This window comes from Ursus arctos, unplaced genomic scaffold (assembly GCF_023065955.2).
Source record: "Ursus arctos isolate Adak ecotype North America unplaced genomic scaffold, UrsArc2.0 scaffold_22, whole genome shotgun sequence".
NCBI classification, from domain to species: Eukaryota; Metazoa; Chordata; class Mammalia; order Carnivora; family Ursidae; genus Ursus; species Ursus arctos.
In genome coordinates, this window is record NW_026622897.1 from 19,605,135 (window position 1) to 19,622,953 (window position 17,819).

Genomic DNA, 17,819 nt, shown 5'->3' on the forward strand with positions numbered 1-17,819 from the left:
GGCGGATTAATCCCTTAATTACGCCGTGATCGGCGTGGCACCTGCTTTCCGCCCGCCCAGCTCCCGGGGGACCCCGGCACTGGGGGGTGGAGAGAAGGACGAGGGAAGGAGGAGGGCACGCGGAGGCACGCACCGTACCAGGCGCGCCGGCAGGAGAGCGGCACCGTGGCTGGGGCAGCGCGCAGAGGCTGTGGAGGGGCTTACGGCTCCCGGCCCGCGGGTCTCAGACCCAGGGGCTGGGCCCCGAGCCCCCCGCCCCGGTCCCAGTTGGGTCGCGCCATGCTCCGCTACCTGCTCAAAACACTGCTGCAGATGAACTTGTTCGCGGACTCCCTGGCGGGGGACATCTCCAACTCCAGCGACCTGCTCTTCGGCTTCAACTCATCGGTGGCGCCGCTCAACCACAGCCTGCTGCCCCCCGGCGATCCTTCTTTCAATGGTAAGACCCTGCCCCGTGGGGACGTCGGATCAAGGGATGGGGTAGGGTGGGAGGGCGGCGTGGAGGGGGAGGCCAAAGCGCTCCTGCCTCAGGATCTGGGACCAAGCGGGGCCTCCCAAGCGCCTCCTCGGGGGTGGGGGTGGGGACCAAGGGGTAATTTGGGGCTTTGAGCATCTGAGTGGGGGTATCGGCGGAAGATCCAGGGCTTGGGAGGAGACGGTTGTTAAGTCCGTTGCTCTCCATCTGCCCAACCGACCCCCGCGGCCGCAAGTGAGGAGAACCGTGGCTGGTGATGGGCAAGTACCGAGCTAGGAGAGGCGGGGACCCACAGCAGGGAGGGCAGAAGAGGGCAAGCGGTCGCCGGCAGGTTTTCCTTCGGGACCCTAAGTTTTCCAAGAACTTACCTAGGACTTGGGTGAGGAAGCTAAAATGTTGGGTGTGTTTGCTACAGAGGGCGACAGAAGCGGAGACCGGTTTAGGGAAACTTAGAAGTTTACCCCTCAGAGGTGGAACTCACAGCCGGCCCACCCGGCACGACTGCGGCGGGCGGGCTGTGCCGGCGGCGAGGTCGTTACCGCTAATTACAGTGATTAATAAATGACTGAGACAGCGCGCTCTCCCCGAGCGTTGCGGGGAGGCGGCGGGAGTGGATCGCCTGGCGTCTGGGGAGAGGCCCGATCGCGCCCCCTGCCGGCCGCGTCGGGAATTCCCTCTTTCCCGGACTCCTTTGCCCAGGATTTCCCCTCTGGTTCCTCCCCAGTCGCCATCCCTTGACATCCGCCCACTCGAATCTAGGGGCAGCACGGTCCTGGAAACTCGAAATCACGAAAAAGGAGACCTGGGCAGTGTGTCTGTGTTTGGGGGGGGGGGTACGCCAGGTGCTAGGGGAGGAGTCCCAGAGCTTCATTAGCATGATCATTAGCTATTCATTAGCTGCTGTCGAGCATCTCCTGAGACCGGGAATGGCAGGGAAGAAATTCCAGGGAAAGGGCGCCTGCAGCAGTGTCTACAGGAATTAGGGGGAAAGAGCCGACCAGAGAGTGTGGTATGTACGAGGGAGCAGGGACGAAGAAGGTGGGAAATGAGCTGGATTCTCCAAATTCCTGGTCGCCCTTTAGATTCCCAGGAGGTTAAGGACAGAGCCCTTCCCACAGACGACGCAGACACACCTCTGTACCCTCAGCGCTCTAACAGTGTTGTCACCATACGCTGTCTCACGTACTCTTGAAAACGTAAGGAGATCTGTAGGCAAGGCATTGATGGCCACATTTTGCAACTGAGCAAACAAATTCAGAGAAGATGAAAAGTACTTCAGTGGTCACAAAAGCAACATAAAGCTTAGCGATAATAAACCTATTTCCATTACACCCCAAGGTTATGCGATGGGGACAAAGGAATATTGGGGCCTGATAGAATCTGATATGGTACAGTGGGCTAGGGAGGAAGAGACCCTAAGTAATCAGAGAATCACCGTATTTATTGAGCCTTTCCCCAAGTGCTTCACATATAATATGGTCTTATGACAACCCTGTCACTACTCCCATATTTATTCATTCATTTATTTATTATTTTTTAAAGATTTTATTTATTTATTTGACAGAGAGAGAGACAGCCAGCGAGAGAGGGAACACAAGCAGGGGGAGTGGGAGAGGAAGAAGCAGGCTCCCAGAGGAGGAGCCTGATGTGGGGCTCGATCCCAGGACTCCAGGATCACGCCCTGAACCGAAGGCAGACGCTTAATGACTGAGCCACCCAGGCGCCCCATCACTCCCATATTTAAAACAAATAAACTGCGACTCAGAGAAGCTCCATAATTTGCCCAAGTTCATATAGCTAGGAAGTGTCGAATCTGAGATCCCAGCCCTACTTGGTTCCAGGACAATCCCTGAGCTCTTAGTTGGTCTACCATGGCTCAGCAGGGGGTTGTACCTAAACTGGGACTGGGACGGGATGCAGGAGAAGAGACGAGTGAGAAGCAGAGATTTCCATTTGGAAGGAAGGAAATCGAGAAAATTACTCCCTTCCCTAAGTGGGAGGGAAACTGATCTTGTCCTAGACAGTTAAATAACTCCCCAGGACAATGTCAGCATGGGGCAACCCCTTCCAGCTTTGTCTCCATAGGAACGTCTAAGAGCAGGGGTGGGGAAATGAAATCCAATCCCACACCTAGGCCAGGAGCTAAAGGTCCCAGTGGATTTTGGAACAGAGTGGGAGGGTGTGGGGGGGGGAGGGTAAGGTAGAGAACAGAAGTGGGGGTAGTCCTGGTTAGTTGAGGACACCAAAATATGCGAGGCAGCAGCGGCGCCTACTGGCCGCCACCGGTTACAAATCCACTTCTGAGGAAGTTGGGAGTGTCTGAGCCTGATGGTCTCCAGGATCCGGGGTCCCAAAGCAATTGGAGAAGATGGAGCCAGCAGGAGTCTGTAGGCCAAGTGAGAGATAGGAGCAGAACATGCAGGTGAACCCATCCGATGAAACAAAGGAAGGAGAGGAATCCCCTTTTTAGTTAGTGATTCTTGACCGTTCCCAGCTACATCAACCTGGAGAAGAATCTGTTGAAAACTCTGCACCTCTTAGAAAAGGAATCTTATTCACAATTCCACTACCATTTTCATTCAATTATCGTGACTTCACAGGTTCCTCCAAGCATGATTGTCTGGGGAGTCAGTAAGAGGGGCACCTGGCTGTCTGACTCTTGATCTCTGGGTCATGAGTTCAAGTCCAACGTTGAATAGAGAGTTTACTTAATAAACAAAATAAAATAAAATAAAATAAAAAGATAAAGAAGGATTCTACGTTTATTCATGGGCTCCAGGTTAAGAACCTCTCCTAGTCCCAGACTCCCATCAGATCACTCTCATTTTACCTTTCCTAAGAGACTCCAGGCTGGCCCACTTTCTCTATTTTTCTTGCCCACCACCATGCAGAGGCCAAGGACCACGTTTTGGCTCTGGTGCACCACCTCAGGGAGCGAGGACAATCTGCAAGTCAGCCCCTATGGGAGACTGAATGCCCGTGGACTAGAGGGTGGTCTACTTGCCCAGACGAGGCCCAGTCACTCTCCACTTAACCTTGGCCGGAGAGAAGGCTGGTGTTTTTGGCAGCCTAGAAAGCGGGCCTAGGAGTTTGTGTCCTGATTCCTCTACTAATCTGCTTATCTGTAGGCATATCCTTTCCAGCCCAGAGGAGATAATGGACCCTACAGAGGGAAGGGGGATAGGGTGGGCAGGCAGTGTTGTCTTTCTCTCTGGAGCCTCTCCCCTAATTTCCTGGTCGAAACGCTCTGTGCCAACGCCCCTACTCTCAGCGTCAAGGGTCGAGCCGGAGGACGCGATGCCGCGCATCGTGGAGCAGCCACCAGATCTGCTGGTCTCCCGAGGCGAGCCGGCCACGCTGCCCTGCCGCGCGGAGGGACGGCCCCGGCCCAACATCGAGTGGTACAAGAATGGGGCGCGAGTGGCCACCGCGCGCGAGGATCCGCGCGCGCACCGCCTGCTGCTGCCCAGCGGCGCCCTCTTCTTCCCGCGCATCGTGCACGGGCGCCGCGCGCGCCCCGACGAGGGTGTCTACACTTGTGTGGCACGCAACTACCTGGGGGCAGCGGCTAGTAGAAATGCCTCGCTGGAGGTGGCAGGTGAGAGTCGCACTGTCCTCTGGTTGCTTCCAACCAGACGCGGCAGGGCACCAGGTAATCCGATCCAGAACCAGCCCCAATCTCAGCTCCTTCAGCATCTTCTTTTGGGACCGTGACCTTTGGTGTCTAACGTCCATGCTCTGGCAGGAGGAGGAAGTGGGCCTGGTAACTGGGGAAGAGTGCGGGTCTGTGGTGATACACCCCTCCCCAGAATACCTTCCTTGTGTCCTAACCCAGTTTTCATTTTTTCCCCTGGTCATTCATTCTCATTCTCTCTTTGTCTCTGTCCCTGTCTCTCTCTGTCTACAGTCCTCCGTGATGATTTCCGGCAGTCTCCTGGAAACGTGGTGGTGGCAGTGGGGGAGCCAGCGGTTATGGAATGCGTGCCCCCCCGTGGCCACCCGGAGCCTTCCGTGTCCTGGAAGAAAGACAGTGCAAGACTGAAGGAGGAGGAGGGAAGGATCACGGTGAGGCGTGGTACCGTGGCTGGGGAACAGACTAGGGGCCAGGGCCAGGGCCATCACGAGGGGCGGGGCCATAGGGTAGGGGGCTGGGCATGTCTCAAAGGAGGAAGGAGTGAATCTAAGGGTTTTGGAGGGCCAGGGAATAATGTCTTGGATGTTAAGGATGGATAGGATGGAATTGGAATAAAATAGGTGGGTAGCAAGATGGCCCAGGAACTCGTGGGAGGTAGGTTGGGCTGTGGGAACAAACATAGACCTGAGCGCCCCCCTCCCTTGGGCAGATCACGTAAGGATTCCTTATGTGATAAGTGGGTCAACTTTACTCGGCTTCATTGGCTTACTGGGAAGACTAAATAAATAAATAAATAAATAAATAAATAAATAAATATGTTTTGTTGGCTACAAAAGACCAAAGTTCCCATTATTTCTTGCAGATTCGTGGAGGGAAGCTGATGATGTCACATACACTCAAGAGTGATGCAGGGATGTATGTGTGCGTGGCCTCCAACATGGCAGGAGAACGGGAGAGTGGGGCGGCTGAACTTGTGGTATTGGGTAGGCACAGGGAGTTTGGGGGTTACGAGGGTGTGCAGCCTGGGTAGTAAGAAGCTATGCAGATCCCCTAACGATTCACTCACTCCCGCTCCATAGAGCGACCCTCATTCCTGCGTAGACCAGTGAATCAGGTGGTCCTGGCCGATGCCCCCGTGGGTTTCCCATGTGAGGTGCAGGGGGATCCCCCACCCCGTCTACGCTGGCGCAAGGAGGATGGGGAACTGCCCACAGGCAGGTGAGAATCGCCTTCCTCCTGCCTGTAAGGAGACCCCACCCACTCAAGAGCATACCCTGCCCTAGAAAACTGGAGGGCAGACACCGTCTCACTTGACGACACAGAGAAATCTGTCTCCGGGACCGTGTGTCCCCTGCCCTGTCTAGTACCCATCTCCTTTTATGGGTCCCTGTTGAGGCCTACCTTGTCTTTATGTACCCCGATTCTGGTGTCTGCCCTGGGGGAGAGAGAAGCGGTCTGTAGCTGTGGCCAACGCAGCCTGGGGGTGGGGAGGGGAGCAGGTATGAGATCCGGAGTGACCACAGCCTTTGGATCGGGCACGTGAGTGCCGAAGACGAGGGGACCTACACCTGTGTGGCCGAGAACAGCGTGGGCCGTGTCGAAGCATCTGGCTCTCTCAGTGTTCACGGTGAGGGCCCACCTGGGACTGCCGGAAGAAGGAACGTGGAGGATGGGGTGAAGAGGAGGAGAACGGGGGAGAAAGGACAGAGTGGGAGATACGGGTGGGTCACTTGAGACTTTCAGAAGGAGAGAAAGGAGAGGCTGAGCAGGCTTGAACAAGAGATGAATATCTGCTCCTTCTTAAGCGAAGCTTGGGCTTCTCTCTCTCCCGTTCCCTCAGTCTCCCTTCTGAGTGCCCTGACTCCCTGTTCCTTTATCCCCTCCCCCTTCCCAGTCCCACCCCAGCTGGTGACCCAGCCCCAGGACCAGATGGCAGCTCCTGGAGAGAGCGTGGCTTTCCAATGCGAGACCAAAGGAAACCCCCCACCAGCCATCTTCTGGCAAAAGGAGGGAAGTCAAGTAGGTGGCCAGCTCTGTGGGCCTTCCCGCAAGCTTCTCCTCTGGGTCTTAGCCTCCCTCCGTCTACATTCTGCAGACTTCTCTCTGAGGTCCCGGTTTACCTTTGGTCCTCCCAGAAACCCTTGCAGGTTATTTGGGAGGCTTAAATAAGATAATGAGTATAAAAGGCCTGGAACATATTGAACACTTTAAAAAGAATTGATGTTAATACGCTTAAGTGGGAGGAAACAGTCCTGTATGGTAATTCCCTGGAGAATCCTTCTATTTTAGGCAAGGCTGCCCTGAAGACGTAGCAGATCCAGTCGCTGCCTCCTCTCCCAGACACCTGGGGCCTGGGCTTTAATAGGGGGCTCTGGAAAGCGTGTACTGTACCAAAGGGGCTCAGGGTACCTCGTGACTCGCTCATCTACTTACAAGGGACTTCCACCAGGGGGAGCTCACAGTCACCCACCTGGACATACAAATTCCTCAATACACAACTGGAAGGAACATTGATTGAAGTTACAACCTGAGTACCGACGCTAGGGGAAGGGTGGGAATTTTGCTACTAGGAAAGAGGGTCAGTATAATAAAATAAGTCTGACTAATCCCACCCCACTGGAAAGCCAGTTCTCCCACTACCTCATTCCAAATCCATAGCCACAATTTTCCAACATCTTCTCTAGCATCTGGGATTGCTGTATTTTAACTAGATTCTTAAATAAATAAAAATGCTGATGGTAGTACAGGGTGGGGGTAGGTATCCATCAGGGGATCAGCCAGGTGCCATTTACCTGTGACCCAAATCTCTTTCCCTACCTGCCATGTATCTATGTAACATAGAGCCAGAAAGAAGGGGAAAATATCTAACCCTTATCACACAATGTATTAAAAGATTTTCATGATTATTCATTTAATCCTTGTAACTATTACTTAAGAGTCAAATTTGGGGAAATTTGGGCTCAGGAAGGGTTAAGAGCTTGCTCGGTTTCCCAACTTGTCAGTCACAAAGCTGGGAAGTGCACCCCAAAAATCATCTAACAAAACCTCCACATTTTTGTGAATATCTAACTAGTTGGCCCAAGGTCATATAACTGGCTGGGTGGGGACAGAGTAGGAACTAGAACCTTAGGAATTCTCTGAATTCTGGGGTTGATGGGAACAGGGACCTTTCTCTCTGCCAGTTGCCTGCTCATTCCCTACCCTGGTTCCTTGCTCTGTCCCCAGGTTCTGCTTTTCCCCAGTCAGCCACTTCAGCCCAAGGGACGCTTCTCAGTCTCTCCCAGAGGCCAGCTCAACATTACTGATGTGCAGAGCGGGGATGCTGGTTACTACGTGTGTCAGGCTGTTAGTGTGGCCGGCAGCATCCTGGCCAAGGCCCTGTTGGAGGTAAAAAGAGGTAGGTGCTCATGGAGATAGGCCTGGACCCATGGCCTGGAAGGAAATAATGGCGTAAAGATAGCTGTTTTTCTTGGATTCTATATACTATGTCTGCAAGGGGAGGGGCGTGTTCCTGAGACACGGCCTTGGAGTTTGGAAATCAGCTGCAACAGCCACTGATAGGTGACTGGTCCCAGGAAGAGACTACAGATGGTTATCGAAGCCCCTCCAATCTCTGGGGGGAGGAGGAGAGAAGGAACAGAGAAGGAAGACAAGGGGCTGGTGGCCTGAACCCGGGATCCTCTCCTGAGGTGCCTGAGTTCTTCTTCTCTCAGCCTCCTCCTTGGATGGGCTGCCTCCCATCATCCTCCAGGGACCAGCCAATCAGACACTGGCACTTGGCTCCTCTGTGTGGCTGCCGTGCAGAGTGACTGGGAACCCTCAACCTAGTGTCCAGTGGAAGAAGGATGGGCAGTGGCTGCAGGGGGATGACCGCCAGCTCAACCTCATGGCCAACGGTACCCTGTACATCGCCAGTGTGCAGGTGAGTCTCTCCACTGGGACCCGAGTAACAGAGAATGGCCACACAGCCCACGTGCCCACCTCTCGTAAGTATCCGCTGGGACTAACTCTGTTTCTGCTCCTCTGCTCTGAGACTACCGACAGTGGACCACGCCTTCCCCAGCCTTCTGAACACCCACCTCCACCCCCTCACCCTACCTTGCTCCATCCCCAGTTTGCCAGTCCTCTACCCTCTCCTACAGGAGATGGACATGGGTTTCTACAGCTGTGTGGCCAAGAGTTCCACAGGGGAGGCCACCTGGAGTAGCTGGCTTAGGAGGCGGGGTGAGTTTCGCCTCTGTCCCCTTGCTTTGCCAGCACCGTCATCTAAACCTGCTTCAAAAGTAGTCAGTACCTCCCCAAGCCCCAGCACTGATTAAGCTTCCAGATGCCATGGCCGTGGTGGCGGGGAAGAGGGGGACGGAAGTGGTGCCCTTGGGAGGCAGATGTGAGTAGGGGTTAGTTCACTCCATCCCCCTCTCCACCGTCACCGCTGTCCCAGCTCCTCAGCTTCTCTGGGAAGGAGGCAGGTTACATGGGGGGACCAACCTTTTCCCATCCTTCGACTTAAAGATTATCTCCTCACTGCAGAAGATTGGGGAGTATCACCAGAGCCCCCTACAGAACCCAGTACCCCTCCAGGGCCTCCCTCGCGGCCAGTGGTCACTGAGATCACCAAGAACAGCGTTACCCTGACCTGGAAGCCCAACCCCCAGGCGGGGGCCACAGCCACCTCTTATGTGATAGAGGCCTTCAGGTATGGAGAAAGTTTGACACGCAAATCTGGAAAGTCAAAAGAAGGGAATCTTGTGTCCTTAGGGTCTGTGCTATGGTGGAGAGAGTTCTGCCAATTCCCTCTCCCAAGATGAGGTGATAGGAGGGGGCCCTAGAGAATGGATGAGAGGGAGTAGACAGGTTGGGGGTCCCTGGCTCGGACAACTCTGTCAGCCCATTCCCGTTGCAGCCAAGCAGCTGGCAACACATGGCGGACAGTGGCAGATGGCGTGCAGCTGGAGACACACACGGTCAGTGGTCTGCAGCCCAACACCATCTATCTGTTCCTTGTGCGCGCTGTGGGAGCCTGGGGCCTCAGTGAGCCCAGCCCTGTCTCTGAGCCCGTGCGCACCCAGGGTGAGTACGGTCAGAGTCCCTGGCTCGTGGATATGACACACAACACTGCAGAGCACCCCTCCCCCCAGACTATGGCGGCATGGCAGCTCTTTTCTGCTGCGCCAGGCCTCTCCTGGTAGCCCAGCCTGGATCAGGTCATGCCTTCCTCTCATGGAGGGAACAAGAGAGGAGGGGAGAGATGGAAATTCAGTCACCTTGGTAGCCCCTCACTCTTGAGCCTTTTACCCACAGATAATGTAGCTTATTAAGACTGGAAGGGACCTTGGAGGGTTCATCTTCATGTTAGAGATGAGAAACTGAGGTCTCTAAAGTGCAGACAGTAGATTCATATTAACTGGACACCCAGGCCCACCTCTGGAAGCTCTTCCCCTGACCTGCCCCCTCCCAATCCTGGGGTGTGCTCTGGGGTGCTCAGTAGCACAGGCTGTGGGGGCAGCACAGAGGTAGGAAACAAGCACACTTTCAGTCTGACTCCCTGTCCCCGGTGGCCCCTGCTGAGTGGGCTCTTTGGTCGATAGACAGCAACCCATCCAGGCCAGTGGAGGACCCATGGAGAGGCCAGTGGGGGCTGGCTGAAGTGGCTGTGCGGATGCAGGAGCCCATAGTCCTTGGGCCCCGGACCTTGCAGGTGTCCTGGACTGTGAGTGTGGCACGGGGACAAGATTAAGGGCAGGGATGATGTTGGGGGCCATAGGGACCTCCAAGAATGGGTACCGGAGAGTGGGAGGTGAGTGGCTGAAGAAGGCAGGGTGAGTGGAGGAGGGGCAGAACCCGGAAGACTTGTGTGGTCCCGTCTCTCCTTCTGGTATGCTTTGTCCATCTCCTACAGGTAGATGGCCCGGTCCAGCTGGTGCAAGGTTTCCGGGTGTCTTGGAGGGTAGCAGGTCCTGATGGGGGAAGCTGGACAGTGCTGGACCTACAATCCCCAAGCCAGCAAAGTACTGTGCTAAGAGGACTCCCACCAGGGACCCAAATTCAGATCAAGGTGCAAGCCCAAGGCCAGGAGGGGCTGGGGGCTGAAAGTCCCGTTGTGACCAGGAGCATTCCTGAGGAAGGTAAGGGAGGTGGTACACAGGGCCGATGAATGGACAACAGGAAAGAGGGAGTGGGGAAGACAGAAGTTTGCAGGGGAAGAGCAAGCGGAGTTGTGGGAAGAAGGGATACTTGATATCTCAGTTCCCAAGGTGATACCTGGGAGGGGGAAGGTTGGGGCAAGGAGAGGTAGCTGGCAATGACTATCTTTCTCACCATGCTCCACCCGGGGCCCAGCCCCCAGTGGTCCCCCCCAGGGAGTGACAGTGGCCTTGGGGGGTGAAGGCAACAGCAGTGTCACCGTGTCCTGGGAACCTCCGCTCCCTTCCCAGCAAAATGGGGTCATCAAGGAATACCAGGTACTGGGTTTAAGAGGGGACTGGGGAGGGGAGGGAGAGGGATAACCTAGGGGCTAGGATTAGGGAGGAGGGAACCTAGGACGGCTTTGGGGCTGGAGATGAAGTTGGGGGAGAGGAGAGAGGTCTCAGAGTGTTCCCTCCAGGCTGAATGATGCTGGCTAAGTCCCCTCTATCATTCAGAGCTTCGAGTTTCCACGTGAGGCCAGGATCCCATTTCAGACTCTCTAAACCCGGGTCTCGGCCTCCCCAGATCTGGTGCCTGGGCAATGAGAGCCGCTTCCACCTCAACCGGTCTGCGGCAGGCTGGGCACGCTCCGCGGTGGTCCGGGGACTGCTGCCCGGTCTTCTTTACCGGACCCAGGTCGCGGCGGCCACCAGCGCTGGCGTGGGCGTGGCCAGTGTCCCGGTGTCAGTGCAGCTGCGTGAGTTCGGAGGCGGGGTGGGCGCGCCGGGCTGGGGAACTGGGGGGGGGGGTCCTGGGGTGGGGGTACCTACGGGGTCAGGGAAGGCCTCTTCCTCCCTGCCGGGTTTCCAGGCTCCTGATCCCCTCACCTCTCTGACCCCCACAGCTTCCCCTCCGGAATCGGAGCCTGGGCTCGAGGTGGGCCCGGGGCTGGCGGAGCGGCTGGCGAGGGTCCTGCGGGAGCCTGCGTTCCTCGCGGGCAGCGGCGCTGCCTGCGGGGCGCTGCTGCTCGGGCTCTGCGCCGTCCTCTACCGGCGCCGGAGGCAGCGCAAGGAGCTCAGTCACTACACGGGTGAGCGGGGCCTTGGGGGGCGGCGCGGGCTGAGGGGCGCACTTGGGCGATGGGGAGACGGGAAGGAGGGCCTTGGAGTGGGCGGAGCCTGGAGATCCCGCCCCTCAGGGAGGGAGGCGGGCCGGACGGAGAGCAGGACGGGAGGGGCTCGCCGCTCTGTAAGTGGGGGCGGGGTCAGAAGGGACTGGTGGTTCAGTCTCAGTATAGAAGGGGCAATTCTGGAGAGGGGCGGGGAGCTCTTTCCTGAAGGGCGGGGCCTGGCAGGGGGTGTGGCCAGGATCCTGGGCGTTAAATTGTGGGGCGGGGTCTGGGTGGAAAGGCGGGGCCCGCTGAAAAGAGGCTACGAGATTTCTGCTACTCCCTGGTAAGGGGCGTGTCTGGAGAGATTCTGAGTTCCCTTAAATCAGGGTTCCCAACCTTGGCTACACATGGGAATCACTTGGGAGAACTTTTAGAAAAATACTGATGCTTGAGTCCCACTCCTAGAAATTCTAATGAAATTGGTCCAGGGTACAGGCTGAGTGGTGGAATTGGGACCGTGGCCAAGAAGGTGACAAGAATGTGGTTATTTCTGATCCTTTCTCCATTTACTCTCTTCTTTCTCCCATGGATTCCTTTTCGGAAGCCTCCTTTGCCTACACACCTGCAGGTAAGCTGTCTCTGCTCCAGTGGGGTTCAGACCCCAAATACCGGCCCTTCTCTCACTCAGTCTCCCCCTCATCTTCCCAGTGTCCTTCCCACACTCAGAGGGCCTCTCTGGAGCCAGTTCCAGGTAATCCTCTTATTCCATCTCCCAAGGATAGTCCTCCTCCATCAAGAGACCATTCTCCTTCCTCCCCAGGCCTCACTGCCACCGACTGTCTCCCACCGGCCACCCCCAAATTCACCATTACTGTCCTTCAACTCCTGATTACCCTTAAAATCGCTGGCCTGTTCAGGCTCTGGGTCCCCAGCGTTCACGTGCTTTCCCTCAGGCCACCCATGGGCCTTGGCCCCGCCCCCTACCCTTGGCTAGCAGACTCGTGGCCCCACCCATCTCGAAGTCCCTCAGCCCAGGAGCCCAGGGGGAGCTGCTGCCCCAGCAATCCTGACCCAGACGACAGATATTACAATGGTGAGGAGTTCTAATTCCCTCAGGGGCACACCTGGCCCCCAACACCCTTCTCTCCTCTCCACCTCCTGGGGCAAACTGAAGGGAGCCGAGGATTGCCAGTCTTCCTGAGGTTGGTCAGTCCTTGGGGAGGATATGAGTTGGGGGAGCTTCTCTTATGCCTAACCTTTACCCTGGTTTGGGAGGTAAGGTTTGGGTGGGGGAAGAAGTTGATCCGGTGGGATCTCCTTTTGCCCTCCATTCTCCTGTTGTCCGCTATTTCTCTGTCTCTGCCCCCTGCCCCTTGCCTCCCCCCTGGCCTCCCTCTTTCTCCTCCTCAGAAGCAGGGATCTCCCTGTACCTGGCTCAGACGGCCCGGGGCGCTGCCGCCCCTACCGAGGGTCCTGTCTACAGCACCATTGACCCAGCTGGGGAGGAGCTGCAGACCTTCCACGGGGGTTTCCCCCCAAATCCCTCAGGGGATCCAGGCACCTGGAGCCAGTATGCTCCTCCAGAATGGAGCCAGGGAGACAGTGGTATGACTTAGTCCCTAACACCCCATTTTAGCTCTGAGCAGAGTATCCCCAAAGAATATCCTCTACCCTTCCCCTCTGGGACCCAGCCCAGCACTTTCTTCTGACATTGCTCATCTGCCTCTTATCTTGGTGCGTCCCCATCCTACCCTTCTCAGGAGTCAGGGGAGGCAAAGTAAAGCTTCTGGGAAAACCTGTGCAAATGCCCTCTCTCAACTGGCCAGAGGCCCTGCCACCACCTCCCCCTTCGTGTGAACTGAGCCGCCTAGAGGGGCCTGAGGAGGAGCTGGAGGGCGGGTAAGGATGCAGGTGCCCTAACCAGATAGGACCAGCGGAGGGACCCCTGCAGGGGGAGGGCAGATGTGCTGGGAGAGGAGGGAGGAGGGAAACAGGGAGGCCAAGTAGAAGGTATGGAAGCTACTCAGTCATCACTACTCCCCTTCCTCTTTGCCCCAGCTCAGAGCCAGAAGAGTGGTGCCCACCAATGCCTGAGAGGAGCCATCTGGCAGAGCCCAGCTCCAGAGGAGGGTGCTCGGTCCCTCCATCCCAAGGGGAAGCCTCCTCTCCTGCATCTTCCTATGGACAGCAGTCCACAGCCACTCTTACCCCCTCACCTCCTGACCCTCCCCAGCCCCCCACTGACATTCCCCATCTCCACCAGATGCCCAGGTAGGGGGGTATATAGTGCCTTGCACATTATAGGCCCTGGGTACATATCTACTCTGTGGATGATTTGATGGATAGGTGAACGGATGGATGGGTGGGTGAATCTGGGGTACAGAGGTCCCATGACCATGTCAGAGTGGAGTGTGATTTGGGAAGGAACGTGGAGGCTGACAAAGTCTCTCACTCCCTTCAGACTGGTTCTCCATTGGAGCGGCTCTGCAGGCTTCTCAGGGCATTTCAAAAATATGCCCCTCCTCATACTTCAGTAGCTTGAGAGCCTTGTCGGGGACAGCCTGTGCCTTATTCCTCGGAGTATCTAGCACAGTCCCTGCCACATGGTGGGTACTTAGAGTTCCTTGAGTGAACGAATGCTGAGGCCTCATGTCATTGCAGGAGGGTGCCCCTCGGGCCAAGTTCCCCTCTCAGTGTATCTCAGCCCACTCTGAGTAGCCATGAAGGGAGGCCTGCTGGCCTGGGTGCTGGCGCCACAGCCTCCCATCACCTCAGCTCCAGCCCTGTCCCCAGCACAGCCAGCAGTGCCCCAGGTGAGTCTGCAGAATGCTCAACCTCCCCATACCCCCCCCCACAACTTGTTTCCTCTTCATCCTCAGGCCCCTTTCCTGATCCTCTCTCTTACTCGCTCTTCTCCCCATCCGCTGATGCTACAGGGAGAACCCGGCAGGTGCATGGGGAGATGACTCCTCCACTTCAAGGGCCCCGTGCCCGAATCCGGAAACCCAAGGCTATTCCATACCGTCGGGAGCACAGTCCTGGAGGTGAGGGTGCCATGGGCCATGAGAGATGGTGACAGGAGGGGGAATAGGCAGGAAACCAAGGGTGAGCTCTGGGGGCTGGAGGAGGGAGCAGGTGAACCCAAATCTTGGGCTCTTCACTTGCAGGCTCCTGGTGCGGGGGAGTAGAAGTGGGAGAAAGATTTGGTATCAGGAGAGGTGGGAGACTCTGCTGAAAACAGGTCTCTCCCTAGACTTGCCCCCACCACCCTTGCCACCACCAGAGGAAGAGGCGAGCTGGGCGTTAGGGCTGAGAGCAGCTGGCAGCATGTCCTCCTTGGAACGGGAGCGGGAGCGCAGTGGGGAGAGGAGAATGGCGCAGGCTGGGCCCCTGGGGGCCCAGCGGGGTCCTCACCTGGACGGTAAGGAGGGCCAGGGCAAGCCAGAGGGTCACTGCTACATGAGAAGGTGGGACTGGAGGCTAATTGTGTAGTCGAGACGGTGCCATAGAAGGACCCTGAAATTATCAACCCGGCACACCCCTCACCTTCATTTGGGCTCATGCATTTGATCAAAACCTATACTTGTCTCTGTAGCTCTCTCCAGGAAAAATCCCCTGAGTAATTTCCCAGGACTGAAGCCCAGATGAGAGAAGAGTGGGGCTGGGTGTTCTGTCTCTCGTTTCCCAAGGCTCTTTCTGTCTGGGAGTTCCTGACGGGTTTCTGAGCATGCGTTATGTCAAGGCCATGTGCTGGGCCTTCTGTTGCTCCTCAGCCCCCATGATGGCCTGAGCCCCATGTCTGCCCTCAACTCTTCTTCCAGAGGTGGGATTGAGGTCACAGTGGCCCAGTAGGCAAACAGTGATGTTCTGTTCTTTGCCTGGGCCTGGTGGCCCTTCTCTCTTGTGCTGCAGAAGAGGCCTGGTTCCCTTACAGCCGACCAAGCTTCCTGTCCCGGGGCCAGGGCACCAGCACCTGTTCCACAGCAGGAAGCAACTCTTCGAGAGGTTCCAGCAGCTCTCGAGGCTCCCGGGGCCCTGGACGGAGCCGGAGCCGGAGCCGGAGCCAGAGCCAAAGGCCGGGGCAGAAACGTGGAGAGGTGGGGACTGGGGTATGCGAGCAATGGAAGTAGAAGGCTAGGAGGGGTGAGCCAAGGGGTGACTGGGAACAGGAAGGTAGAGAAGGGCTTTCTGAGCAAGTGTCAAAAGGAGGGGACCCAGGGAATGAGGGGGAAGGGAGGAATCCTGGAGAACAGGTGACAAAGGGCGAAGTCAAGGTCATACGTAGAGGTGGTTGGGCTCCCCAGAGGAGAGTGGGTTCAGGAGAAGGGCTGAGGAAGAAAAGAGGCATGTCCCCTCTTATAACCTGTTTGCCCTGGCCTAGGGCCTTGCAAACCAGCCTCTTTCTCTCTCTAGGAATCAAGATGACCCTTGATGAGGATATCAGGAGTTCCACAGGGAAGGGCTCGTCCCCGGGCTGGAAGCCTTGGATGACAGTCCCTCTCCCTGGTAAATGGGGGTGAGCAGAGAGGAGCGGGGGGTCTCTTCCCTCCCGGCAATGATGCTCGGAAGTCAGAGAGCCAGCTCTTCCCTTTCTATCTCTTTCTACCTGAACCTCATTTGTAAAAGAGACAATAAAAAGAGTCTGATCAGAGCCCTGGACCTTGCTTGTCTGGTTTTGTGAGGACATGGGGAAGAAGGGGCTGCGAGAGAGTGTAGACCAAGGCACACAGAGTAGTCCCCACTTCCTTTTGAACTTCCATCAAAAGCACTAGGTGAGGACAGGGGCCTGTCCTGCCTCCTGAGGGAGCTGAAGCCCACTCTCTCCCCAGTTAAAACTAGTAACCAACAGTGAGAAACTTGTCCCACCTTCAGACAACCAAGCCAGACCCTCCCTGGGTGCCCTCCTCCAGGGTCTAGCTACTCTCCTGTAGGGAAATATGCCCCTCACAATAATAATAACTTTTGAGGACTCAAAGAAGGGCTCCTGGGTAGCTCAGGCCGTTAAGCATCTGATTCTTGATTTCGGCTCAGGTCAAGATCTCAGGGTCGTGAGATGGAGCCCTTCGTCGGGCTCCACGCTCAGTGGGGAGTCTGCTTGTCCCTCTCCCCCTCCCTCTGCTCCCCCTTGCTCCCCCCTGCTCTCTCTCTAAAATAAATTTTAAAAATCTGTAAACAGGGGCGCCTGGGTGGCTCAGTCGTTGGGTGTCTGCCTTCGGCTCAGGGCGTGATCCCAGAGTCCTGGGATCGAGCCCCACATCGGGCTCCTCCGCTGGGAGCCTGCTTCTTCCTCTCCTACTCCCCCTGCCTGTGTTCCCCCTCTTGCTGGCTGTCTCTCTGTCTGTCAAATAAATAAATAAAATCTTTAAAAAAAAAAGAAAAAAATCTGTAAACAATTTTTAAAAATAAATGAACAAAATAAAACTCAAAGAATGGGGTTGATGGGGGAAACCCCAGCCAAGTAGGAAAAACCTGACCCCCTTACAGAAGGGTGTGTGAACAGGGATATCTCTTGGCCAGTCTAGGCCTGGATGTGATGGGTTTGGCTGGCATAGGATTTTTTGAAACTTTGGCCCTGAATGCCACAGTGCGCACTGCTTCTTCTCTCATAGCCCATGACCCCGAATGGTTTTCTGAGCTTTGTTTCCTTCTGACTTCTTCACCCCCAGGCTCAGTAACTGCCCTGGGCTCTCAGGGGACGGCCACGGCCCCCACCCCCACCCCCAAGCCCAGGCTCTTTCTGACCTCTCCTGCCACTGTGACCTGTGTGTACAAGTCCCTTTTTCTCCATTGGTCTGGCAAATAGGGTTGGAATGTTTTCAAAAGGAATTTTACCAGGAAGCGAAAAGAAAAACAAAATCCAAAAAAGGAAAAGCAAATAGAGAGGAACGGATATGTATCCGGAGCACTGATTTCTTATCCTGAGACTAGACCCTCCAGCCCAGACTGGCCCGGTTAAGGTAGTTCAGGCAGTACCGTGTCCCCCAGGCCCTGCCTCACTTGGCCTGTGAGTTCAGAGTGGCCTCCAGGTAGAGTGGCTTAGGTGTGGGAGGGTTATACCCCCTTTCTGGGCTTGCTTCCTAATTGGCCCCCCTAAATGTGTCCTCCTGTGGCCCTGGTCTTGCTCAGAAGCACCGTTCCCCCCGCCCCTCCAATTTGTTTTCTGCCCCTGTCTTTCCCACCAAGTTAGAAGGACGGGGCCCCACCCGCCCTTCTGGAACTTTCTGTGACTCCGGCCCTGGCAGTCCTGCTCCATTTCTCTGTTCTGTTGTTTTGCCTGAAGGCTGTTCACCAGCCAACCGTTACAGGTGGTTCTACCTTTTGGGGAATTGCGCTACTTTGTCTATTTTAAGAAACCATCTGGTCTTAACCATCTGGGACTGGTCCCTGGGGAGGGGGGGCTGGGACCACTGAAAGCAGGAGTTGTCTTTCCGGGACAAGTTGTGAAGACCAGCAGACCAGGAGAATCCAAAGGA

The 17,819-nt window shown here is 56.2% G+C and overlaps 1 protein-coding gene across 1 annotated transcript; it reads left to right on the forward strand.

Annotated features, from left to right (window-relative positions):
* The first annotated feature begins 279 nt into the window (after positions 1-279).
* Positions 280-15,970, forward strand: ROBO3 (roundabout guidance receptor 3). Its single transcript, XM_026505240.4, has 28 exons — positions 280-439; positions 3,747-4,073; positions 4,383-4,540; positions 4,972-5,092; positions 5,189-5,327; positions 5,609-5,736; positions 6,004-6,128; positions 7,335-7,506; positions 7,823-8,031; positions 8,252-8,333; positions 8,640-8,805; positions 9,013-9,179; positions 9,698-9,819; positions 10,009-10,234; positions 10,449-10,570; positions 10,821-10,992; positions 11,140-11,325; positions 11,951-11,974; positions 12,055-12,097; positions 12,300-12,439; positions 12,757-12,951; positions 13,107-13,245; positions 13,405-13,617; positions 14,008-14,159; positions 14,283-14,390; positions 14,600-14,767; positions 15,259-15,443; positions 15,760-15,970. The coding sequence occupies exons 1-28, from the start codon at positions 280-282 to the stop codon at positions 15,769-15,771; spliced, it is 4,161 nt and encodes a 1,386-aa protein (XP_026361025.3). The 3' UTR covers positions 15,772-15,970.
* The last annotated feature ends 1,849 nt before the right edge of the window (positions 15,971-17,819 follow it).